Source organism: Melitaea cinxia, chromosome 10, assembly GCF_905220565.1.
Source record: "Melitaea cinxia chromosome 10, ilMelCinx1.1, whole genome shotgun sequence".
Taxonomy (NCBI): domain Eukaryota; kingdom Metazoa; phylum Arthropoda; class Insecta; order Lepidoptera; family Nymphalidae; genus Melitaea; species Melitaea cinxia.
Genome location: NC_059403.1, coordinates 4,925,179 through 4,952,772, shown reverse-complemented (window position 1 = coordinate 4,952,772; position 27,594 = coordinate 4,925,179). Strand labels below are relative to the sequence as shown.

The following is a 27,594-nucleotide window of genomic DNA, read 5'->3' as shown; positions in this document are numbered from 1 at the left end:
AAAAAAAAAAAAACGAATGAAAACATTATAAATATATATAATAATAAATTATGTTTATTCTACATTTGTAATTTACTTAATTCATTTATATAAAAAAACTTTATTTTAAGATTAAAATATTTACATACTACTAAAGAATAAAAAGACCGCAATTTTAAAAATTACTATATATTTTTAAAAAGTTCTTATTAAAAATATCCATAGTCCACTTGATTATGTTTTAGCAGAACTAGTAATTTTATACAATGTTTGTTTTAAAGTTAATTTTTCTGCTGGTCATTAGAAGGTACTATTGCAACATAATTCTTTAATAGTTTACGTTTCTAAACTTATTAAAATGTTAAATTAAATTAATCATAATATTTTATTAACTTTAATATCTTCTACTTGAATTATTAAGAATGTATAAAGTTCAAAATTTTCGAAAATATTTTAGTTTTTGAATATACTTTAGAAATACACAGAATGTTCCTCTATGCCTATAATTCTGTGTATTAAAACCACTGTCTTATATACAAGGTCTTGCAACGGAGCTCAATTTCAATGATAAGAGGTTATTACGATAGTGCTTTCATTCAACTTTTTTCAATATTAGAATTTTTGTCTGTATAAATTTCAACAACTTTTAGCTCGCGTCAAGTCGTCAACGCTGCTGTACGTCACCGCTATCGATGAGGGCGGTCACGTAGTGCGGTGCGCAGTACGCACGCCGGTTGAGTGACGTTTCATTGTAATTGGTTATATTTTAAAACATAAATGCGTTACGTGTGGTAGAAAAAGAGACAGAATGCTATTCTGACCTCGTCGCACAGCACACCTATCTATCGTCATGCCTCTGGCGGCCGTAAATTGAAAAGAAAAACGCAACCATTAGGCCGGCGTACCCCCACTACTGTTGTTGCAAGATCTGTAAAAAAGACCGTGATTAAAACTCGAAATATACAAAGCGCCGTCTAGTATATGATGTTTATTATACTATTTATTTACTAATATGTATTTATAAAATTGTATTGTTAGAGTAAGGAATAACGCAGAATCGAATCATTATTAATAATAATGTAATCTATAAATAATAATACGAAATTAGTACATCTGTCTATTACTCTATTATACATTGATGTCGTAATTGTTTGCACATACGCTTATTACATTACTCGTTTGTGTTCTTTTTTGTAACTACTAGACTTCTAATAAATCGATACTTACATATAATAAAAATGTACGGATTACTATCTGTACATGGAAGATAAATGAGAAAAAATATTATTGGGACCTTTATCAACGCAAATAGCACCCAAAATAATCACTGTTAGCATTTTTGTCTGTTTGGTGTGCGTTTGTGCAAGCTAATCTCAGAAACAGCTTATTCTGATTATGATTTAGATGTTGTTTACACTAATATATTGTGGTAAGCTTCACTTAACATTAAGTGTTTGTTTCATCTCAATTGGTTCATAAATAAAAAAGTTATGCTAATTTAAAGAATCACGTTAATCATTTTTTTAGTCTCAATAGTGCGACATACTGACACTCCTTATTTTTAATACATTTTTTTCGAGTATCTACAGTACCCTAGTACTTATAGGTAACTACTTACATATTCTAATCAATACCAATGCGTTTTTTCTAAAGGTCGCAAAATTCTTTGTATATCGCTTTTTATGCGACGTTTCATATTTCTGCATCAACCAGCTCTAAGCTTAGTTTATGTTAATCTATTAGAATTTTATCAAGTAGTTTCAATACTTTTACAAAACATCTTATAATAACGTAAATTGAATCAATTGATACAATTAATTTAGTATTTACGAAAAAAAATCAACAGTATGCATACTCAAGAGGAAACTCTTGAAACTAAATCCATAGAAGAATTAGAACTAGAGTATGAAGATGAAAAAAATTCTATGATAGCAATAACGGAAACAGGTATTAACATGCAGTTCCTTAATTGTATACACTGCAATTAGTATGTTATGTATTTTTAATTAATGAATAATGACATTATAATCGATATAAATATATTAAGCTGTTCCAAATATTTTTATGTGTAACGAGTACTTAGGTATGTGTTTTTAATACATATACCTATAAGTATTTTATTTTCTTTAAAATAAAAATAGTAAAGTTAAAATATTGTTTTGTTGTTATATGACGTAAGAAATCTCATACATATTTTATGAACATAGTGAAGGACATAGTATTCATATTAATAATAGATACATACCTACAACCTACATTTAATTTTTTAGCAGAAGACCTGATCTACCATGACTTTTACGACGAGGTAGACAACAGAATAAAAATTGAGAATTCAATGGATATGATATTCTTTGGACCGCCAAGTTCTTTTTTGCGAATTGATGCTGAGACGATATTACATATTTTATTAAGTACCAAGAAAAATTTGATACCTATATCAAGAGCATTACTAGCATGGGATGTGGTGACTGGTAAGCATTTATACAGACTTCATCGCTACCTACAGAGCCTGATTGTGTTTTCAAGCCCTCCATGAATTCATTAAAATGTACACACGAAATTTCAACCAAATCGGTCCAGTCGTTTAGGAGAAGTTATGTGACAAATACGCGTAGAGAATATTTATAATTATACTAACGGACCTGGCTGACGTTGTCCTGACTGGAATAAATTACCAAATTTGATTTCTGACATACCTTCTAGTAGCGCCACCTACCGGATCCGGTACCGGTGTTTTTATCTCGATAAACCCATAAAAATATTCGTACAAAATTTTAACCAAATCGGTTCAACCGTTTAGGAGGAGTTCAGTGACAAACACACGCACAGAAGAAATATATACGAGTATATTAAGATATTAAGGTTATAAAGCTGAAGAGTTCGTTTGGTTGAATGCACTTATCTCAGGAACTACTGGTTCGAATAAAAAAAATAGTTTTGGATAGCTTATGTATCGAGTATGGGTAGCATCATGCTACGATCATTAGAAGCGAAGCATGGTAGAATTACAGATATACAAATATATCGGTTTCGTGCATGAAGCCGCTAACATAAGATAGTTTTTAGAATAGATAGGATGTTCAACCATCATTGTTTCAAGTTCTTTCTTTTCAATTTTTGCTAAGTAATGTAAAATAGACGCTAGTATTTGATTTTTATGTAAATTTCTATAAATGCCAAGAAGCAAGATAGGTGTGAACATTGTGAACCACAATCTCTATTATTATATTCTTGGTAGGCAGAGTACAAGTTAACATTGATTAATGCTGTTTTGTCCGAGTGTTATTTATTCTCTACCACAGAGTACATCGAATTTACGGGGTACTCAAGAAGCTTATATTTATAGCTTTTTGGGGGTACTCTACCGCTGAGTAGTTAGTTAAATATGCATGTTTGTAATGATTAGTATGCATTTAGTGTATTTGGAACTTCTATTCAATACTTTTCTAAAGAATATCGTATTTTTAATAGTTTTTTTTATAAGCTTAAGTAAATAATAACAACCTTACATAACTTAAGTTATCGGCAGATGGAAAGACAGCGGCATTTTTACAAGGCAGAGAATTCTTAGCATTTGAAAATCTTTTAAATGTTATACCCGAAGAAGACTTATACTATGTCAATTTCGGGGATCCATCTGTGCTCAAGTATTTTTCAACACATTACGTTGATTTAACAAAACGAAAGGTTAGTTACACGAAAATTTTAAATTAATAATTTTTTTTTTGTGTGTAGGTTTGATTCTTGCACTGAGTCTGGTTGTAAGTGTATTATTTACCAGTCTGTTACCTATCTAAAATATAGGCAGTTGTCTACTTTAGAAACAGACGACGGTTTTTGTGGGTGTGTGTTAAGCACTTGTATTTTTTTTTAAACGCTGCTCTAATGCGGGTTGGCGTATATATTCCATACTATGAGCACCGATCGCCATCAGGTGTACAAAATAACAACTGGGACCGACGGCTTAACGTGCTTTTCAACGCACGGTGGGGAGACCCACAAAGACTGCACAAACACCCAGACCGCGTCAAACATTTGTATGGCCAATGCAAATGTTTGTCATGTGCGGGGATCGAACACGCAATCGCCAGCGCAACAGCCACAAACCGGTAGTGTGCCCGTTGCGCCAACGCGTCGCCAACGGCCCCTAGTAAGATTAAATTTGTCGTGGGCCTGAAAACAAATTGTCTTTAAATATTTGTATGCTCTATCATCATTACAGCCTATACAGTCCACTGCTGGACATAGGCCTCCACAAGTTAACGCCAAAAATTACGTGAACTCATGTGTTTTGCCCATAGTCACCACGCTGGGCAGGCGGGTTGGTGACCGCAGTACTGGCTTTGTCGCACCGAAGTCGCTGCTGCCCGTCTTCGGCCTGTGTATTTCAAAGCCAGCAGTTGGATGGTTATCCCGCCATCGGTCGGCTTCTTAAGTTCCAAGGTGGTTGTGGAACCTTGTTATCCCTTAGTTGCCTCTTACGACACCCACGGGAAGAGAGGGGGTGGCTAAATTCTTTAGTGCCGTAGCCACACAGCACAAGTCCAATAGAAATATGCTCTATACACTACTGTATACTATAGACTTTAAATGTGCAAGTCAATCACTAAAGAAGCGATTTTCAATATTGCGGCGGTCGCCTGAGTACGTTCAAAAATCTGCTTAGGTTAGTTACACACTCTACTCACATACCTCCTGCGAAGGCTTTTCTACACAGGTAAACATTTCTGATGGACTGTAAGGTCTATGGGCTCTATTAATTATAAGGTACGACGAATCGGAGACTGCTAGAATCCGCCAATATCAGTGTGCATTCTCTTAACAAAAATATGTAGAAGTTGTTTTAATTTCATGATTTTGATCCCTAATTTACTTTAAAATCAATATTTAATTAATCACTATTAATCGCTATTAAAATTCTTTGAAATGGAATGCGTCATACCTCGTTTCAGATTGGGATTTTAGCAGCAGCTTACAGGCGCTATTATGGTAACAGCGGGTATAAAAGTGGTTCTCAAATTAACGAATTAGGATATTTGTTATGCGGATTTCCTTCGAATGATCTTAAGAAAATATCGCCAGGGACATTTAAGGAACTTACATTTGATGTGCTCAGTAAAATTAATCGTTGTGACGTTAAGCAAAAAAAGGTAGGTAAAATATAACATTTTAAATATTCATAACCACAAACTAACTATCAATATTCTATATGAATATAAATAAAAATGAATCGCCGAACGACTGCTACAAATAGGATATTCCGTTTTTTTTTAACTCCTTATTATCAGAATGAGGTTTATATAAACAAAAAAAAATCCATATGAATATTTATATATAGAGAAAATATGGTAGAACGAAGTTCGTCAGCTCGGCTAGTATATTCTAATATCGGTTCAATCTGAGTTTACGATATATCGGTACTGTAGAAAACAAATTAATACGTTTACTGTGTTAATGAATATGCCTTAGAAGGGAAACAGTACCTACCTATCTACAAGTCCAATAGAAATATTCAGTGCTTTGGCTTTTTACTCTTAAATGAACTCTCTCTCGCTCCTTCTATAAATAGTCTTGCCCTAAATATTGCTACAAAAAAAAATCTATTGCACGTAACATTTATTACTACTACAGTGTGTTAGTTTAATACATAAATATATAAAATCATTAAAAATATATAAAGCTTATTCGAAGTGGTCTCCATTGGCTACAATACAGTCCTTTAAGCGTTGAGGCTAGTTATCAATAGAAGCACGCAGTCTTTCTAGAGATAATTCTTCACTGCCATGGCATGGATTGTTTTAGGAATTCCAAATTATCAAGGCATTTACAGCAAGCTATACTCTCTAAAAGTGACCATAAATCATAAGATTGGGACTAGATGAGGGCCTGTCTTCAGCTCTGATGAAGTCCGGAACGTTTGTTTCTAACTAAGATTGTGTGGATCGACCTTTATGACCTGGCGCAGGGTCTTGCTGAGAAAACCATTCTTCATTCTAGCTTAGCTTAGAATGGTATCTTCATACACTTGTGCCAATGTTTTGATACCTTTTTCACAAACGTATCTATGGCAGTCACTCCTTCATAGCTAACAACCCAACAAACCATAACTGAAGTCAAATAATGCCCACGTTGTATGTACTCTATTGACTGATTCGGATGCTTCCTTAGAGCTTTGAGTATAAATACGGTCATTTTGTTAGTTAAAATATTGTTTAATTGTAAAAAAAAAATCTCATCCGTAAACAACATTTTTCTGTGACTTCTCATTGCGTAGGTACTCATGTGTTTTGCCCATAGTCACCACGCTAGACAGGCGGGTTGGTGACCGAGGTACCGCTTAATTACTTGTTTTGAACTTACCACCCTATTTTTTTAAATTATCAGTTAAAGAATGACCATAGCGTCTCTTAAAGGCTGCAAGTCTTAAATCATCTTTTAAAATACGCAACATGGTTCTACGTGCTATCTTCATCTCCCAAGATAAAATCTTTTGCTTTCGGACAGGATTTCTTCGAATTCTTTTCCTTGCTGCTTTGATCACCTTTTCCGTACGAACACGACGTGGGCGGCCAGATCTGTTTCTGTTACAAGCAGGAGGTTTCATTGTACCAACCTATCAATAAGCCCGGTACACAAACATTTGACTAAAAAAATGGAGAATTTTAAAAATTGTTTTTGGCTTTTTACCTACTTTGTGTAGAACACAACTGAAAACATTCAATGTAACACCTATTTCTCACTCCAAATCTATAGTTATTCATTCACAATACACAGTTCTAACTACATTAAATAAATTATCACACTCACTTCTACGCCACTGATCGAGTCGCAACGTTACCCGCACAATAATTAAACAATAGCTGCCTCTTTACTTCAAATTATCATATTTATAGGACAATAATCGCGCCAATAGATTACAAAATGGTGACTGACCAATCAGTATAATAGAATAGTATTAACTATTCGGAAGATGGTATTATCATCTTTATGCTCTTCCGGTACTTCGACAAATAACAATTACAGTAAGAACGCTACAATCTAATGAAATTACAATCAATATAATCTTATAAATTTAAACGCAGGATAAATTTAAATTATAAAAGTATTTATTGGGTAACTACCCTACAAAACAGATAATAAAGATGGCGGCTGACTAATCGTAAACTAATATTAATCATTCGGAAGATGGTGTCGACATCTTTGTACTGTTCCGATATTAAACGAATAAACAATAAGAGTTATATCAATACAGAAATCCAATATTTTAATACTTATTAGAATTACAAATGCTAACATGTGTGTAATGCAATCATTGCGATTCGGTTCTCTTTATCACCCCACTCCATTTTAATATCACAAAATATTTTACAACTAGCTGTGCCCGCGACTTCCTCCGCTCGGAATCAGCGCGGTGTTCAATTTGCAGTTATCGCGCGTTAAAAAAAATGTATGTAATAAATATATGTAAATGTAATTAAATTAAAATAGCATAGAATAAGAAGAAAATTAATTCTTCATTAACGCGACGAACGACGAATTGGGTTGACATGGAAATGGCCCATAAACACAAGCACATCCTAACATTTTACAATAATTTAATTTAATAAAACAATAAACTTTAGAGCAAATAAAATTAATCTAACACACACAATCTACACACATATTCGCAATTAAAACAAAAGTAAGTTAGAAATTATAATTCAATAAAAGTGATTAATATTACAACAACTCACCCAACAAAATCGCACCCTGTACCTGACCGAGGCTGAAGACCAAGGAAAAGGAAGAAGGCGCACAGCACCAGCGCTTAAATAGTACTGAGCCTAATCTACACTGCGAACCCCACCAACTACTGCTTACACAGCCCAAACACACGAAACACGCTAATAGCGAAACGAATAAAAATATACGTTACAGAGTTATAAAATAAATTTTCAAAATAAAAGTAGCCTAAGTTACTCCTTATTACATCAGCTATCTTCCAGTGAAAGCAGCGTCAAAATCAGCCCAACCGTTTCAGAGATTAGCCGGAACAAACAGACAGACCGACAGAGAGACAAAAATTGTAAAAAAGGGTATTTTGGTATATGTAAAGTAAATTAAGTAAGTAAGTAAAGACTAATAAATTGTTTTCTTATAGCGATAGATGGCGCTAGTTTATTTACCATTTTGATATTATATTTTAATCTTGTCTTATTTACCGAAGTTTTTGTTCAATTACAATAAAATATAGCCTATGTCACTCCTGAATAGTGTAGCTTTCTGTTAGTGAAAAATTTTCATGATCGGATCAGTATTTGCGAAGATTACCCCCATACAAACAAAGTTATAAACTTTACCTTTTTATAATATTAGTATATATATATATATATATATATATATATATATATATATATATATATATATATCGCACCTTCGGTGGAACAAGGGCGTATCTTACAAAAAATCGTAAAATGAGTTAAATATGCAGAAATGCCCAAAAAACACTCTAGTATCTAGTGGGACAAAGACTCCCATTAGATTCACTTTAAAAGTCGCTACACGGCAATAGTGTCTTTGTCATTTTGGATCGAATTGGTGGGCGTTTTGGCGCGACATCGTCTCATTGGTCAGTTGCGCCGTTGCCCCCGCGCTCAATGTTTTTATCTTGGAGCGCCAAAGCCGCGAAGGTAAATATGCCTTTTGATATTTGATATTCCTGGAGAGACAAAGTCATATTTAGCACACTTATGCCTTTTTCGTGAGCAAATGCTTGGAAAGACAAAGCCATTGCAACATTTGTGACTTTGTACTACCAACATTTTTATTATTTTATAGTCTTATGAACAAATGTGGTGTTGTTATTCCAATACATGTTTTATAAAATAGGCATAAAAACAATTCATACTTTCTCATACCGAATTCCTTTCGAACTCTCAGTAGTTGATTACACTGTGACAAATAATTTTTTTTTCAATTTTAAAATGGTGTTGCTGTTTAAACTCTGAAGCTTTATTCTAAGTTATACAGTTAAATTTTCAGGGAAAAATGGGATCCCGAAGTCGAAAAGTTTTGATGATGTTAAATGATGACAAAGACATTCAGAATATCGAAGAAATGCATGTGCCTCAAATTGATAGCATCCAAGCCACCTTCGTTGAAGACCACCAGAATAAAAAAAATCATCATCATCATCATAATACCAGCTCATGGACGCCCACTGCTGAGCATAAGCCTCCCCTAATGCTTTCGACGACGATCGGTCCTGCGTTGGTTCTTCTTCTTCTTCAGCCCGTCGTTGAGCTCGTCCACATTTACGCAGTCGGCCAGGCGACAGGCCAAAGCGATTTTGGAGTTCGAGTTGAAAGCTCTCGGGGTTTTGAATCTGAGCAGGCGCAGGTCGGAGCGCAGACCCTATCAGCCAACCCCACTCAAACTTGACATCGATATTCAATGTGCCTCGGACAAGTCGGTGATCACATCCTGTTTTCACAGCATTGATCACTGAGACATCAACTAAATATGTGCTTGTTCGTCGACATGATAAAGTCTATCTCGTTCCTGACGGTGCCGTCGGGACTCAACCAGGTCCATTTGCGCCGTTCCGGCTTCCTGAAGAAGGAGTTCATTATAAAGAGTCCCTCCTTCTCCATGAAGTCAGTCAGTAGCCAGTCCCGGGAGTTCCGTTGCTCGTATCCAAATTGCTCCATTCACAACTCATCACCGCATCGTCTGCTTAGCTTCGCATTGAAGTCCCCCACAGTCCCACACAGCAGTGTAGTGGCATGTAGAGCTATGTATGGCTGTAGAGATTTCCTCATACATAGCTTCCACTTCGTTATATGGATGTGTCCAGGTCGGTGCGTAAACCTGTATGACCTTTAGCGAATACCGCTTGGATATTCTGAGTATAAGGTACGCCACCCTGCTCGACACTCTCCTGACGACGTCGATGTTGTTGACGAGAGCCTTGCGGAGGACGAACCTGACACCACCCTGGGACTGTTAGTCGCCCTCCCGATAGTACAGCAGGTTGCCAGACTTGAGACATCGAGTCCTCTCCCTCTCTTCGGACTTCAGATAAGCCTATAATATCCCAGCTCAACCTGCTGAGAGCTTCTTTCAACTCAATGAGCTTCGCGTCGGTCCGCAGCGTCCTAGCGTTATATGTTGCCAGGGCCAAGTGTCGTCGTTAGGTGTGGTGGCCTGGCTTCTGCCGGAGATTATAGCCTCTTGCCCCGCCGTTATCGGGGCCGCCGGGGACTGGGGGACAATTTTTGTCGTGTCTGCCATTTAGGGGGATTTGGCGTAATCGCCACGCTTGCTAGGCTGTGCTTAGAAGGCGCTGCTGCCCACCCTCTAGTGGTTTTTTCTCTATCGCCTCTTACGATACCCACGGGATGAGATGGGGTGAAATTACAGATACCTCTTTAAGGGATAGATCTTGCGCTACGTGATTCATTTGTTTTCTATGAAAGCATCGTTGCTATTATTATTTTAGTTTCTTAGATACGTTTTCTTTTTACCGTTTTTTTTTTGTTAAATTTTTACTGTAAAATGCCATAGTGGTCTGTACAACAATAACTATGAAGATTGTGTGTAGTTTTATGTTTGTTAGTTTTGATTTGTTCAAGTGGAGTTAGTGAGTAAGTGAGTTTGATTTGTAAGAGTAAAGTAAAAACGGACTGATTACTATGGACAAAGATTTTATAACGTTAATATTGACGCTAATTTTAAAGGCAAATTCCAAAGAGTTTCGCTAGAGTTTTTTAAGATTTTTCAACAGAAGTTCCTAAAAAAGATGTTTAATTATAAAATAAAACATTTTTTGCAACAAATAAACTAATTTCTATTTTTCAAAATCTTTAAAACACGAACGATAAATATGGTCATAATTACAAAACGATTTAAATGTTGGTGGAACAAAGGCATAAATGTACACCTTATTTTGAAAAAATATTAATAGCAATTAACAAAAAATATTTGGCACTTGCAAACTACATGGCCATATTCACAAATAAATAGGTCGTATTTCATGCAAAGAACAAACACTTTGAAGCAGTACAAAGACAAATAATACGACTCGGAATGTAAAAAAAACTTTAAAATGGCTCTCCTGTAAAATTACAAAAAGTGGAGTTGAGCCCTTGTTCCACCGAAGGTGCGATATATATATATATATATATATATATATATATATATATATATATATATATATATATATATATATATATATATATATATATAACATAGATGTGTGTTTCTATATGAAAACTACAAATTTTAAGTTAAATTAAATTATATATAAAAATTATTTATATTTTAAGTTTAATTATTTCAGACTTTATATGAAATTGCAACTCATTCTAATGCTTACGGCGAGCCATATACGTGGTCTTCACATGAAGTTGGTCGACTTAATACTTTATTTACATGTAATATTTTTTAATGTATTTTAAGCTATATATTAAAATGTTATAAATTATTTGCTATTTCTATGTCTGCAACATATGATTACGGAAAAATTTAAAGGCTAGTGTCATATCACGATACTGTTTCAGGCATTCCAAAACAATACATTAGTTCAATACAATTGGAAGCGATCACGTCTATCAGTCCGAACGTAATGAAGCAAATGAAGCAAGATAAATTGGAATACTTTACAAAAGAACAAATATTGAGAATGAACGTAAAAACTAGACGCATTTATCTTTTGCGAATACAACTGAAAAACAGCCTCGATACCAGTCAGATTGCTAAGAAATGTTTCGAAAAAATTAGACCAAATATTATTGTCTCTTTCGTGGCGTCTCTATTACTTTATGAAAATATTGCTTAATTTTGTTTTATTTCATTGAGTAAAGCTTCATTTAACTACCATTCTAATATAACTATGTAAATATTTAATTCTATGGCCTGTATGAAGATGTAAATTTAAAATATTTACTTATTTATTTAGTTAAAAAAAAAAGAAAATAAAAAAAAAGATATAATAAATTTAATGATTTTTCATAACACGATTTTCAAAACTTTTGTTTGTTTTTAGTTTTAACAAAAATTTGTCAATAAAAAAGCTTTAGTTTTGACTAAAAGAGTGAAAACTGAAAAATGTGTGTCATACAAATACTTTTCCTATTAATTTTTTTCATTTCCGTCGTAATAGATCTACTTTTATAAAAAAATTTTTTACAGTGGTGTAATATTACAAATTACCCATGAAAGGTAAAGCGTAAAAATAATTATTAAATTTTCGTAAATAATTGTATTAAATATACTGGATTATTAACTTCATCATTTTGAAATCAAGGAAGATAAATTTATGTCACAATACTATTATTCTAAGAATAATACTTTGGATTTGGAACATTGTATAAATTGAAACTTGTGACGAAAGATACTATACAGAAAATATTAAAAATATGTTTTGCCAAACGTTATAAATGTGAAAAAGTAGGAAGGTTATTAAATAAAATTAAATTCAGAAAGAAACATTCAATTGATAAAACTTCAAGGTCACATTTTTTTCGCCATTTTGTTTATAAATTCGCCATTTTAGAAATGCTTTCTATACAGTTCTTTCAATTTCGTTGCTCGTTAGAAGGGCACGTTAACATTTTAAAATAAAAAATATATTTATTGTAAGTTTTAAACTAATTTCAAAATGCCATCCGTTAAGCATTATTCGTCGAGTGAAGTGAATCAGTATGAATTATCATCAAGATTATTATCGTTAACAGAAAATAACAAATCTTATACACTTACCCAAATAAATGGTCAAAGAATTTACAGAAAAGCACCCCATGCTTGGAGCGGTCCTGAACCTTCAAGGAACTGCGAGGTAACTTTTTCATAATAGTAATAATGTATTACCGTAATTTATGATTTTTGTATTTACCCGCCAGTGCTACGGTCGGCGCCATTTGTAAAGCTTTTTAGTTATTTTCAAATTTATCTAATTTTTATACGGTACTAGTAAAATATATTACAATTTTCATATTACTAATTTCAAAGTGAATATATGATGGTAAGTTTATTAGTTTAATACGTAAGTTTTCATCTTTAAGATTTGTTTTAATTATTTTGTTAAACCAGCTGAACGTATAACTCTTACGATGTAGTCGAAGTGTATTAGTGTAACCATTAAAATATTATTATTGCATTTCTAGTTATGTATAATTACTATTTAACTATTTGAATAAGTATTGCGTAAAAAGCGCACTTTTTCTACTATCCTTGATATGAACTATGAGAAAAACAAATTTCGTGTAAGATATTAGAGAAGTAAATATAAATAGTTATCTACAGTTAGATATTAGGGTATGTCCATGAAATACGTTCGCAAATAAGGAAGGTTTTGGCTAAGTGTGACGAGACACGACAAGAGAAAGATTTTATTTATCTTCAAAAAAAGTGCTTTTTGAAGTAAAACTTCTTTACGTCAGACTTGGGGAGTAAGCTGGTGAATGCGTGACAAGAGCGTCACAAAAAGTGTGATCGGGCGAGGCGAACTGAAGTTGTGAGGGACATATAAGTTAGTTAAGAAAGAAAAAGGGAGTTACGTTTCGTATAGTATTGTAGAGGCAACGCAAAGAAGTTTTACTTCAGTCATGTGGTCTAAAGCACACTCGTTTTTTTTTTGTGCAGTGTTCACAACTCTTAGAGAAACTTCCCTAAATCTTATAACAAAAGTCCCCTAAAATAAACAAAATTCCTTAAATCTAAAATGGGTATGTACATCACAGGTGACCAATTTATGGGAGTTTAAATTTTTGTTATTTCTGACTACCTTAATTCCGGTGCTGCGGGAAGTGTACTCATGCTCCGTTCTGCGACTTTCACACGTTATTTTCGAACAAATGTACGTAAAAACGATCTTTACTGCAAGATCAAAATACGATACGAACTGACCTTTAACGACTGACAAATAGACACTTTTAAACAAAATAACGCGTCAGACATAATATTCTAATAAAATTAGTAACATTGCGTGCTAGAATATAGGTATAGAAATTTGAAAAATATCCCAAACCGAATCGGAGCACCCCACTGTCCACGTGGTCTTGGTCTGCCCTACCCCTAGAGTGCCAAGAAAATACCCTAAAAAATGTATATCCTATAACTTTCCCGTTATTTGCAAAATATCCTTAAATTTAGGGAAAAATCCCCCAAGTTGGCAACACTGTTTTTGTGTGACGCAATATTTGTAAAGGCGATATTGTAGGGGTCACTGAAAATATGACCCTGAAGGAGGAGGGTTCGAAAACAGTAAAATTCATCGTGGCGTATTTTATAGAATGCCCCTGAGATTATTGGATACCATTCCCAACTTCATAGACTCAAATTCAATTATTGCTCTAGGTTTTTATCGGACGTATCCCTCATGATTGTTTTGAAGACACTCTTGTTCCGTTATTCCGGCAAGCAGGCGAACTGTTTGAATTTCGCCTTATGATCAACTTCTCCGGGTGGAATAGAGGGTATGTATAAGTAGTAATGCCACTCTATAGAAGACTTACGTGGATAGACTAGTTATAAACGGAGTTTTTATACGCTTTAGAAACTAACAAGTTCTAAAGACCTGTAAATTTTTGGGCAAGTATATATCGTCGATACTCGAAAATGTTTGAATTATTTTATGGTAAAAAAAAGTAATGAATAAATAATAAACACTTCACATTCAACGGCCTCCTGTAGGATTTTCTTCTGTGTCGGGGGTCCGGAAACACAATACACAAAAGCACAAACGCCCAGACCAAGACATACATTTATATGGCCACTACAAATCTCTGTCGTGAGCGGGGATCAAACCCGCGACCGCCAGCGCAAAAGTCAGTGCTGTGACCGCTGCACCACCAATGAGTCGTGAAAACAAACACGCATTGAACGCTCTTTAAATTCTTTCGTATTTTAGAGTTTTAATATAATGACAGTAGGATAGTACACTCACACACACACACATACACACCTTAGTACCGTAGCTAAAGCAACTGGATATGGTGGGATTAATTACCGCTCACGCTGTTTTGTTACTATTTGTTTCCATAATTCTAAAATGCGCGTACGTATACAAAACACTTTTCAGGTATGCATTCGCGATGTATACTACGGAGGTGGAAGCGGCAAATGCTATACGCATGTTCAACAATTATATGATCAGGCCCTCTTGGCAATTAGGTAACTTGCATCATTTTATTAACATTCCAACAGATAACGAAATCTTGCGATTTTAAAAACAGACGCGGTTCGCTCATTTTTATTTACCGGTTCAGCCTAATACGGACCACTGCTGGACATAGGCCTCCACAAGTTCGCACCAAAAATGGAGTGAACTCATGTGTTTTGCCCATAGTCACCACGCTGGGCAGGCGGGTTGGTGACCGCAGGGCTGGCTTTGTCGCACCGAAGACGCTGCCCGTCTTTGGCCTGTGTATTTCAAAGCCAGCAGTTGAATGGTTATCTCGCCATCGGTCGGCTTTTTTTAGTTCCAAGGTGGTTGTGGAACCTTGTTATCCCTTAGTCGCCTCTTACGACACCCACGGGAAGAAAGGGGGTGGCTAAATTCTTTAGTGCCGTAGCCACACAGCACATATATATATATATATATATATATATACACCTGTACCTATTCAGGCAATCAGATCTCGATTTCACCTGATAAGCACCACCTTTCGATTAAAAAAGGATCATCGAAATCGGTCTACTCGGTAAAAAGATCTAAGTTAACATACATAATAAAATACAATCGAATTGATAACGTCCTTTTTTGAAAGTCGTTCAGTAAAAAAGATACCAGGATAGTCGAATATTCCGAGAACTATTTTTTATGAGTTTACTAGCTGACCCGGCGAACTTCGTATCGCCCTAACAGTCGATTCTTTAATTTTATTAATTTTTTTTTTTTTTTTTAGAATTTTTCTCTCCGTAAGAACCATCCTCGTACTTCAAGGAATATTTAAAAAAAAGAATTAGCGAAATCGGTCCAACCGTTCTCGAGTTTTGCGCTTAGCAACACATTCAGCGACTCATTTTTATATTATAGATAATACAAAAAATTCTTTTAGGTGTATGTCCATCAATAAACAACTGTCGTATATTCATTTCGCGCATTCCGCCGACGACGCCGACGGCGGAGATCGTGCGGCTGCTGTACGCGCTGACGGACGAGGTGCAGGAGGTGCGCGTGCGGCGCGGCGCGGGCTCGTGCGCCGCCATCGTGGAATACCGCTCGCACCGCGGCGCGGCCATGGCGCGCAAGGCGCTGGTCGCGGCCGCGGCGGCGGCCTGGGGCTGCGGCGCGCGCCCCGCCGTCGACTGGTCGTTGCCGCAGTCGCCGCAGCTGCTTCGCCAGTACAGGGAGGTATGGTATCTTGTGCTTTTTACTATTAGACAGAAAAGCGAGGAGTTTTTCTTAAAAATTAATTGAAAGAACGTGTTGTCTGATTTAGGAGCGGTAAATATTAAAACTGCACATGATGGTACATATAATTTTGAAACTTTTTTCTGCAAATATATACTTATAACACTAGTATAGTCTATAATAACAAAATCTCTAATTTTGTAGTAACATATCACATTTGTCCACTTATGATATTTGGGGGGAGGGGGGTATCGATGTGTAATCGATGCTGAATCCAAAACACTGAAAACCACTGAATCCACTGAAACTTTATCGTTTTGTATATATCTTGCTTTTATTTTTCTTTTTTGCATTTATCTATAGTAATAATAATAAATATTATAAAGATGTAAAGTTTCTAACTTTGTAGGGGGTAATCTTCTCAAATACTGATCCGATCACGAAATTTCTTTTACTAACAGAAAGCTACACTATTCAGGAGTGACATGGGCTATATTTTATTGTGATTTAACAAAAAATTCAGTGAAAAGTCTGATACAGTCGACTCTCGTTAATTCAAACCTGCGATAATTCGAACCTCTCTATAATTCAAAGTCAACCCGAGTGGCCTACAATATCTCTTTATATTTCGAAATAAATCAATACATTTTTATACACTTGGTAATTCGAACGAAAAAACCATTGCTACGTAACAAAACGACGTGTTAATTCGAACCCATCGGCGTCAAACACTCGACAATTCAAAGTTGCAGAAAAAAAGAAACAGAAACAGAAAGCTTAGTACATTTCGAGACAAAGAAAAGTCAAACTTGCACATACGTGTATCCATCGTACACGAGTCTTTGTTTTTATTATGATTAGTTTGACGCACACTTCCGCACGAATTGGTTTGTTTAGTTGTTTCAGTTACTGTTACTCTTTCGTTGTATACAGATTAAAAGTTTGTGTTAGTTATGAGTCCTAAAAAGTATAAATGCTTGACGATTGCTGAAAAGAAGTAAATCGAAAAAGTAGAGGGAGGTGAGATGGAAGGTGACTTTTGTCATTGTTAAAGAATAGCAGTTAATAAATTTGTATGTAATTATTGATCAACACTTAATAATTCGAAGTTTTATTTATTTTCTCTCAAAAATTTCGAACCATTTGATATTTCGAACACTCGATAATTCGTAATACTTTTCGTTGATTTCGAATTAACGAGTGTCGATTGAATATAAAATTCTCGTCTCACAATGTTAACTTACAATACTCCTCCGAAAACGGCTGGACTGATTTTTATGAAATTTTGTGTGCATATCGGGTGTTGTAATATGGGGGGGGGGGGGGGATTTAGGGGTGTTAATAATTTATATGGCAAAACAACGTTTGAGTGGTCAAGCTAGTATTCTATAAATATAAAAGTTTTTAATTTTTTAAAAGATTTAAGATACATATGTGAACAGATCGGCCGCTGGAGTCCCGAGCGCGGCGTGGAGCTGTCGCGCGTGGAAGAGGAGGACGGCTCGGCGGCGACGGGTGCGGGCGGGGGCGGCGCGGGGGGCGCGGCCGGCTCGTACTCGCTGGAGCGCTGGTCGGCGGCGCGCCGCCTGCGCATGATCCGCGAGGCGCAGCGCGCCGCGCGGCCGCCGACGCCGACCGCGCACCAAGCTCCTCTGGAGTTAGTTTACATTTGGATATTGCGGGCCTGTTTCACTGGCTGTGTATGAAGTTTATGCTGTACATTAGTTACGAATTGACCTTAACGACTGGAGGTAAAACACCTTCCTCAATTAATAAACCACCTTTTAGATTCAGCATTGTGAAAAGAACTGTTACATAAATTGAAATTTAATGACGGAAAAGAAAAATACTTCAAAATTACATCAAATAGCAAGCAACAGCAACACAGTAAAACAGGCATTCAACAGAATACATTCGGATATATTCAATTCGTTTCAAAATTTTTTTTATTGTTTATTTTTTTATTATACTTTATAATCTATATATAGTCTTATTTCTTTGGTTTTGTATCTTATTGATGTTAAATATTATACATAATTTGCAAATAGATAATTCGATTTAATATCATGTGTAATAACATAGCGTACAAATTAAATCCCAAAACTCGACAGTCCAAATTATCACAAAGTTCTCGCAGCTGGTCGAGCCAGCTGCACAGCATGGAGTCGCTGATGTCGTCGATGTCAACGCTGGGAGTGTCGGAGGCGAGCGTATGGTCGGCGCCCGCCGCGCCGCCGCCGCGCGACTTTAACCCCTGGACCACGCGCCACCCGCTCGGCGAGTTCATGTCGCCCGCCCGCGACCCGCAGTGAGCCGGCCCGCTGCTTCTGTCCAGTTTCGATACAATTTGTAAAACGTGACGAAATGCCGATAGTTTAATACTGATAATATTTTACAAGTTGACTCGAAACTACCATGAGCTCATAATATTCTAGTAACATATGTATGCTTTTCATGCCATTGTTTCTGGATTATTCGCCTTGTTTTTTATTCAGACTTAAAAGTAGGTTATAAACCTAACCCAATTATTTAGGACGTCTTTTAATGTTTTAAAATTTTATATGCAATGTAGTCTATTCAGTATATTTTTATTAATTCCGATGTTGGCAATTATTATATCAGAACTAACTTTTACCCATCCAGATTTAATTATTGTGCATGTTCTTTTATATGTTGATTATTTATTGCATGAATTAAGATTGGACTTTTTTGCACAAACGTGTGTTTCGTTATATTAATTTAAGCTTAGTGTACTTAAAATGCTGTAGCACTACGAATGTGACGCACAGGCAGAAACGAAGATATAACTTAAAAACCTTTTCTAATTGCGAAATCGTTCGTATCTATGTGTTACGCCTTATCTGCAAGGCCTTAAACATAGCAAAAATATTCACAAGAGTTTGAAATTTTAATTTATCCATAACAAAATATCTATTATAAGTTTCTGCCTCTGTTACACTAATGACACATGGTTTTATTGCATGTAATAATAATTATATAGTGTATAGTTGTGATGGGTAGGCAAGGTATGGGGTGCAAGAGAAGACATGTTTTTAGAAAATATTTATGACATCCGATAAGTATTTAATATCAAGAGGCGTAAATTAACTATTTTAATATGTGAAATCAGTAACAAATTTTCATGAGCTTACAATATTTACTTATCTACTTAGTTAATTTGTTATGAGAGTGCAGTTTTCTTCTAATGAAATGCCTTATAATTATTTGATTGTCATTGAAATATCATCTCTTGCGCTCTGCATTTTTATGTATAGATTTATTAATTAACTTTTATTTTAAAATTTTCAACTAATTGTTAAGAATCCGATTTTCATATCTTTTCTTAACTAATATAATTAAATTTCAGCTTTTAAGCCAGTATCGTTATATTTAAGCACTGTTCTGTCATTGTTTTGTTTTTTGTTTTAACTGTAGAATATGAATTAAGAACAAACAGCGCGGTAATTCGCTTTAGTATTATTGCACAACAATCTGCATTTTTTAGATGTTTTTTCAACGAAATATTCATAAATATCGTAGTTTACTATTTCTGTACGAGTCTATATAATCAAGGTTATAAGTAGAATCAATTTGGAACCGTTTTCTAGGCATCAAACGAATGCAACATTATGAAATTATCTAGAATCGATAAAATCTGAGCATTCGACGATGAGTCGACTTTACTCTGTCGTGGCTCTCGGACTTTCGAGAGATTTTTATTTTTAATTAGTATCGCACGCATCGATACCGATCGATTGGTCGATTAATAAATTTAAGTACAATGATTTATCGCAGTGTTTTATTTCCAATTATCCCTCGGCCAACGTCTCAGGTGAGTACGTTTCCATTCAATGTCACACGCAGAAGCGCATGAAAATACGAGGCGAGTGTCAAACAACCGTGTGCGCTCGTTTCGTTCGGTCGCAGCTCGCGCCATGCCGCTGTGCGACAAGTGGGTCGCGCTCAAGACAGTCGAGTTCGTGAGTACAGGCTTTGTCGTCTTTTGTATCGTAACCCGCCATACACGATTTTATGATAAGCCACAGAACACCGTAGAGAAAAATACTACTCCGAACCATTAACATGTTTCATTATCTCTTAATTTGCAAGCTACTTCAACTAATGCTTAAAATCAAAATTGGCAAAATAATTGCAATTAACTCTTCATTAGTTCATCTTCAGATTCCGTAACGAATAAACATCGATATTAATTAAACTTTATATTTAGTACTTGCATGACATTCATTCAATAATTATCAAATAAAAATATATTTATTACGAAGATTAACTTTATATAGGCGATCTTAAATCTTTGTGATGAAAAAAAAAATCTTTAATGTTTCCAAAACTGTTTAGTTTTCGTTGCCGCGGGCCAGTGTTGACATTATAGCACGTATGGAATATGCATATTACCAAATATTTAGTTTCACAATGTGTATTTGTATGGGTTACCCAACGCTGTCCAAGTTGGGCGTAAATCTACGATTGATTGTCTATTGAGAGTAATTCGTACTTGTAATATAATGATTTAAAATTAGTAACTAAATACTTGTAAAAGAGTTTGTGTGCCTCGGAGAGCGTTAAGCCATGTGATAAGTAATGGTTGTTATCATTATCATAAATACCTGATAGCGATCGTTACTCATAGTAGGAACATCTACTAACCCGCATGGAAGCAGGGTGGTGGATTAAGCTCTAATCCTTCTATATGGAGAAAGAGGCCTATGACCAACTGTTGGATGTTACAGGCTGAATGCGATGCGAACTTGTGAGAAATTTCATTTAGATTTTAATAAAATTTTACTTAAAAATCTATCTTAATTTCTGAATATTGTTATGAAATTCTTAACAAGGTACTTTCGAAAGTAATGAAAGGAAGTTTTAACTTTTGGTGGAAAATAATACATTAATGTGAATTCTAAGATTAAATAATCAATTTCCTTTTAAACTAATTGGATATATAACGAGGTGATTTTTGTTAGTAATAATGTTATGTAGTAATTATTCCTTTATTTTTCATTGAATTTTCCTTATCTTAATATAACCAACTCAATGCCGATCCCACGGTGGACAATGACGTAACAATAGGCCGAGAGGTCGTAGTACTGAAGGCTGGTGTAGGGCTAACTGACAAATCGCCAGCTATTATGAACAGGGTATTGTTACGACAGATTCTTAGTCTTCCTTTGGAGGAGCTTAACACTAATTATCAAACAATGTTTAGGACTGCATGGAATGGTTATTTCGGCTTAAGCTTTTTTTAATGTAATTGATATGGCTTGTGATCTATAAATTAAATAATTTTCACGGATAGTAGGGTGTGATGCACTTGATTTTTGAAAATGTGAATGTTTGTTTTTCTAATCGTTTTATGTCTGTCAGTCAATACTGTGTTATCAAATCATACAAAACTTAAAATTTTGTTAAATAAGTAATAAATAAAATAAAATATAATCCCTAATGTATATAATAATATTATAAATGTGAACGTAAGTTGTTTGTTACGCTTTCATGCAAAAAGTACAAACCGATCATCATAAAACTTTGTAGGTACACATATTCTTGGAGGTATTAGAAGATGCTTTTTATTTAAAAAAATATTCAATGCCAGCAAAAGCTGGTATAGTATAAAGTAAGTACAGTTACTATGTTTAGATATAGTGTACATATAAACCACTGACACCAATTGCATAACATCAGCATATAGGTACGCTTGTATTTTAGAACAGATAAAGGTAAAAGTAGCACGTGCTCGACAGCTTTAAGTTATAAAAGTTGCGCTTATCATAATATTATATTAAAGTTTTGAACAAAAAATATATGGTGTCATGGGACACCAGGTAGGAACGAAGTTCCTTCGGATAGTATAGAAGCAATACAATTTGAAAAAAAAAAAAAATGTTGAATTTTATATACATTTTCTAGTTCTTGATTTTTTTTTTAATTTTGTTGATTGGTTTTTAATTAAGTACATAATAGTATTTAGGAAATTTAGTATTTTAGAAAATAACAAATACCGTAAAATAAAATAAATCAAAGAAAATAATAATTCAAACTATTAAGTGAAATAAATAAACATGTCTTTATTTAATTTTGTCGACAGTTTAAAATTACATAAGGTAATTTAAAAAAAATGTTTACTAGTAATATTTTAGTTTTACAAACGTCATAATATACAGTCGTGTGACTGATATTACGTCACTTCCGTTATATATTTTTCATACGGTTTTAGTATCACATTTTTTTCAGTTCGGTCGCCCAGCCAAAATATCAAGCCTGCCGTAAGGAACTTCGTTCGAATAAGGTACTCCTAATGAAATGGGGAGAGGCTAAAAAGGTACCTATTGTGCCCCGGGCGCGAGTTAAGCTCGCTACCTCACTGTACAATTACCATTGCAAGGTGTCATTAATATGAATTCCAAACACGTTTTATGCAAACGTTCTGTATTGCGCAGTTGTTCTGTGTGTCATGCCTGGTCGCGAAGCGAGTCTCTACTGACGACGAGGCTCGTCTGGCGCTGTTGCTGCAGAAATTGTCGAGGGAGTGGTCGCTGCTCACATCTGTTACCTGGGATTCCGTTGGCGGAGCCTTTGCTGATGCTACATATGGAGGTATTGTTATGTTTTATTTATCGTACGTACGTAAGTTTTATTTCAGTAAATATATCGTATTGTAAAATTTGCTAGAATAAAGTTTTTTGTACGCTATATTTTTGTCATAGGTTTAAAATTAGTCTTTTTTTCTGTACGACAGTAAGACACTCGTTATGAGTATCTATTTGTATTAATATAGAATTACAAGTAACTCTATAACAGTAGCAACATTAATATTGTATTCATTAAAAGTTATCAATATCCTATTAAAATAAGTACTGTGATGCCTATAAAGGCACTTATGATTTAATGAATATTCTTCTAAATCCATATTATATATGTTTACAATATACCAATAGGTACTTACAAAACTGTTAGTTTTAGAATCTTTAGAATGCAATAATTTTAGGATCGATGTGAAAATAATATTTTTGTAAAAAAGTCTAGATGTAATAATACAAAATACTTATATCCTTCATTTGTGCTAATATTATATTTCATAGAAATATTGTATCATCATTTCAGCCTATGACAGTCCACTGCTGGACATAGGCCTCCATGAGTTCACGCCAAAAATGGCGTGAACTCGTGTGTTTTGCCCATAGTTACGACGGGTTGGTGACCGCAGGGCTGGCTTTGTCGCACCGAAAACGCTGCTGCCCGTCTTCGGCCTGTGTATTTCAAAGCCAGCAGTTGGATGGTTATCCCGCCATCGGTCGGCTTTGTAAGTTCCAAGGTGGTAGTGGAACTGTGTTATCCCTTAGTCGCCTCTTACGACACCCACGGGAAGAGGGCGTGGCTATATTCTTTACTACCGTAGCCACACAGTAAAAATATTGTATGTACTCGTATTTTTGTTACCTTTTATTAAAGATATCAATGTCCATAATGAGACCCTAGAGATTTAATAGGTGGATACATTTTGTACCCAGTATTTTCGAGAAGAGATTACACATTAAAATTAAAATTAAAATAATAGCTAATTTCAATAACTTATAAAGCAGCCAGCTTAAATTATATCCTTGTCAGTGAAGTAAAAACTCGTGTGAGAAACTACACAAAAGTTCCCATATTAAGTACATACATTAAATCTGTGAATAACCCGATGCAACAAATTAGCTTTAGAATCAACAATTAACAGGATATCTTTGTATTTATAATTTGGATCATATGATCATAATGGTTAAGTTTTTTTCGATTTACCTTTATTTTAAAGCATACTAGAAATTTTCATTTTTAAAATGTCATTATAATGACTGAGTTTGTTTAATAACAGGCTACGTAATAATAACCTTCGCACTGATATTGGGGCGCGTTTTTCAAGAAATACCACGAGGACGGCGCATTTTGGAAGGCTTCTTCCTCGGAATTGGATTGCTTTTCTTCTTAATTTTGGGTAAGTTTTAATACATTTTGGTTAACGTGACCTTCTGTGATATGTTGTTGTACTGGTGGCGACCAATGTTTTCTAACGCTGACGGTCGCTGGTTCGATTTCGCTCTGGAAAGGAATATAAACATAGAAAATAGGTACTGCGATACAACTATGATAGGATTAGACTTTACCAGTTTAATTTATATTGGATAAAAACCTTATTTTTGTGTTTTAAAATAATTTATCTCAACAGGTGGTCTAGAGTTAGCGTCACTAGACTCAGTACCAAGAAATTTAGTAGTAAATGCGTCCGTACTCGGGTCGCTGTCACTTGCGACCGCTATTTTATTTTTGATAGATCTCATGGGCCCCAGAGTGTACACGGCCACGCGAACCTCACAGACGGACCCCTTTTCCTCGCCAAAATCCGAGAAGAAGGTTTCGATAATCTCGGCACAGCCGATGACCAACGGTCACGTAGCCAACGGAAAGCAAAACGGATCCGTCGCGGCCGAGAGACCGAAAGACTTAGATCTCAGTAAAGCTAAAGAAAAGGATCAGAAAACAGACGTGACGATACTCGACACGATGGACGGTGGGGACACGAAATTAAGCGATCTGCCGATAGAAAAAGATCTCGAGAGATCGAAGTTTGGGTCTCTTCGCAGCAACGTGGAAGCGGGAACCTACGTTCGGCTCTCGGACCCGCTGTCCGTGCCGGACCAGCTGCACTACGAGCGGGAACTGGCCCAGTTCAACGAAAAGTACCTGAGGGACTACCTCGACAACGTCGCGGGGCGCTTGCCCGTCAAGGAGGACTACTTGCCGGAGCCGCAGACGCCGGCGTTCGCCAAGGTGAGGGCGGGCCGCGCGCGGGCCGCGGACCACTCGCCCCGGAACAAGTCCCCGAGCCGCGCGCGCACCGTGCCGGCGCCCACCATCCAGCAGCTGGAGGACTACCTGCGCAGCTCGGGCCGCTCGCGCCGCTCCGACACGCCCGTCGTGTTCCCCATGGAGCCCATCGAGGAGCGCGACCGCGAGGGCGACGCCGGGGGCACGCCCACCGACCCCGGCTACGTGCAGTACGCGGCGCGCCGCTGGCCCGACGACTCCCGCCGCGTGCGGACGCCGCGCCACAGCCCCACGCAGTGACACAGCTGTGTGGAGTCGCGAAACAGCTCCACGCGGGGACAGAGCGGTGTGGAGTCACGCCACAGCCACATGCGGTGACAGAGCTGTGCGGAGTCACGCCACAGCCCCATGCGGTGACAGAGCTGTGTGGAGTCGCGCTACAGCCCCAAGAAGACCGCAGTGACTATGTGGACTGAGCGGCGAGTGTGAGTGCTAGTGGACGAGCTGATGAGTGTGTTACGTCTCGTTTAATACGTGTTGCGATTAGTCGTCGACCAGTTTTTATAGCGCTGCCATAGTCTGGTGTCACTTTTTGCCGTGTGAGTGACGATATCGAAGACTATTTTTACAGTACTCTTTTGTATAAAACTGAAAGACACCGTGTGCTCGATCTTAACAAATAATTTTGTATTTCGATTCCACGTTATAGGTGAACGTGAGATAATTTCGACTGAGAATTTTGTAGTACGAAAACAGTGTAATTTGAGCATCGGTCGTCAGCTTGTTTTTGTGTTTGTATGATTCATTTAATCTAAGTATTATTAGATTCCATTGTAATTAATTCCCATGAATGCGATATAGCTTGTATTTTTTTTTTCATAATAAATTATTTCATTTACGTATTTTAATTATTTATTTCAAAGTTTTTTTGCGCGTCATGGAAATACCTCCCAATAAAAATTGTTGAGCTACTCGTTAAAGACAAAAGAATTAAAAGTCATGGATTTTAAATCTTGCCACGCGAAGGAAGTTCGTTGCTCTTAAGTGGAAGATTAAAGTTAATTTGAAAATAATGAGTTTGTGACAACAGACTACTTATATGTGTATATAGTAGCATATCGTCTCCTACATACAAAGTTTGTAGAGATCTGCTAACAATATTACAAATATAATATAATATACAGATTAATATATAGATTATAATATATATAATAGATATATAGATTTCGGACGCATTGAGTTTTTTGATAAGTTTTTTTTTGTCTCTATGTAGACCTAAAGATTCAGTCACCGGGACATTGTCTCTATGAATTTGCTACATAAGAATATGTTATATACTAATAAATATGAACCGAAATGAAAAAGGATTCTAAAGGAAAATTAATTCACACACAACGGAAACTAAAGTACCAACTTACGTGTATGTTATTGATAACTAATTGTAAGACACTTTACGTCCGGTGATTAGAAACAATAACGAACCTCTTTCTCTAAGTCTACGCTTGTCTCACACCTGTGTGAATGTTTATTGAAATCAGAGCTTAAGAATGTTGCTTTCATTCAACTTTTACTTCATACTAGGAATACAAAATATGTACGAGAAGTAAAAAATATGTTTTTTTATTATTATTTAAAAGTAAAGCACTGACATTTTTATTATTATTTAGCTGTGCCCGCGACTTCGTCCGCGTGGACATCAGCTATCCTTAGAAAATCAGCTATCTGACAGTGAAAGCCCCGTCAAAATCGGTCCAGCCGTTTCAGAGATATAGAGAAAGAAAGAAAGAAACTGTACACTCGCACGTCTATCTCTTGCTCTGTTCGCCTCATCCGATCACACTTTTCGTAACGATCTCGTCACGCATTTACCAGGATACTCCCTAAGTCAGGCGTGCGTAAAGAAGTTTTACTTCAAAAAACGAGTGTGCTTTAGACCACACGACTGAAGTCAAACATCTTTAGCTCCATCTAACTTATATTTATACTCAACTTTTTTTTTCTTTTAAAATTTTATGGGTTGTCTGGAAGAAATGGCTAATTAGCCATAAGTCCGCCCATTGTACTTCACTGTCTGTAACTATCTTTATGCTTGTTTGTAATATATTTGTGGTGTACAATAAAGTATAAAATAAATAAATAATAATGAATAATTACTGTTCCAATCATATTTCGGAAACTATTCTGTATTCACTTAAATAGTACCTAACAACAAAATTCAATGAACTAAAAAAATGCAGAAAACGCAATTATTATTTTTTATTACATTAGTTACAGGTTAGAACCAACGTGAAACCAACGCACAATGCACATACATTTTTGTTGCGGTCGTATCTATCTACTAGATATATATCTATCTTTATTCTCAACTTCCGTTCGTCTCGCCCAATCACAATTTTCATAACGCTCTCATCACGCATTTACCAGCTTACTCCCCAAACATAGAAGTTTTATTTCAAAAA

The 27,594-nt window shown here is 35.8% G+C and overlaps 3 protein-coding genes across 3 annotated transcripts; all 3 read left to right on the top strand.

The window, feature by feature from the left end:
* The first annotated feature begins 1,826 nt into the window (after positions 1 to 1,826).
* On the top strand, positions 1,827 to 11,849 carry LOC123657193. The gene is made up of 6 exons (XM_045592772.1): positions 1,827 to 1,926; positions 2,253 to 2,450; positions 3,509 to 3,666; positions 4,932 to 5,129; positions 11,300 to 11,393; positions 11,520 to 11,849. Exons 1-6 carry the CDS (start codon positions 1,827 to 1,829, stop codon positions 11,795 to 11,797), a joined length of 1,026 nt encoding a protein of 341 aa, XP_045448728.1. The 3' UTR covers positions 11,798 to 11,849.
* A 770-nt stretch (positions 11,850 to 12,619) lies between these two features.
* Positions 12,620 to 18,627, top strand: LOC123657192 (probable RNA-binding protein 46). Its single transcript, XM_045592771.1, has 6 exons — positions 12,620 to 12,796; positions 14,317 to 14,435; positions 15,041 to 15,132; positions 16,020 to 16,315; positions 17,758 to 17,936; positions 18,444 to 18,627. The coding sequence occupies exons 1-6, from the start codon at positions 12,620 to 12,622 to the stop codon at positions 18,625 to 18,627; spliced, it is 1,047 nt and encodes a 348-aa protein (XP_045448727.1).
* Positions 18,628 to 20,166: 1,539 nt separating this feature from the next.
* LOC123657191 lies at positions 20,167 to 26,037 on the top strand. The gene is made up of 4 exons (XM_045592770.1): positions 20,167 to 20,295; positions 22,771 to 22,927; positions 24,186 to 24,305; positions 24,537 to 26,037. Exons 1-4 carry the CDS (start codon positions 20,167 to 20,169, stop codon positions 25,433 to 25,435), a joined length of 1,305 nt encoding a protein of 434 aa, XP_045448726.1. The 3' UTR covers positions 25,436 to 26,037.
* Positions 26,038 to 27,594: the final 1,557 nt, after the last annotated feature.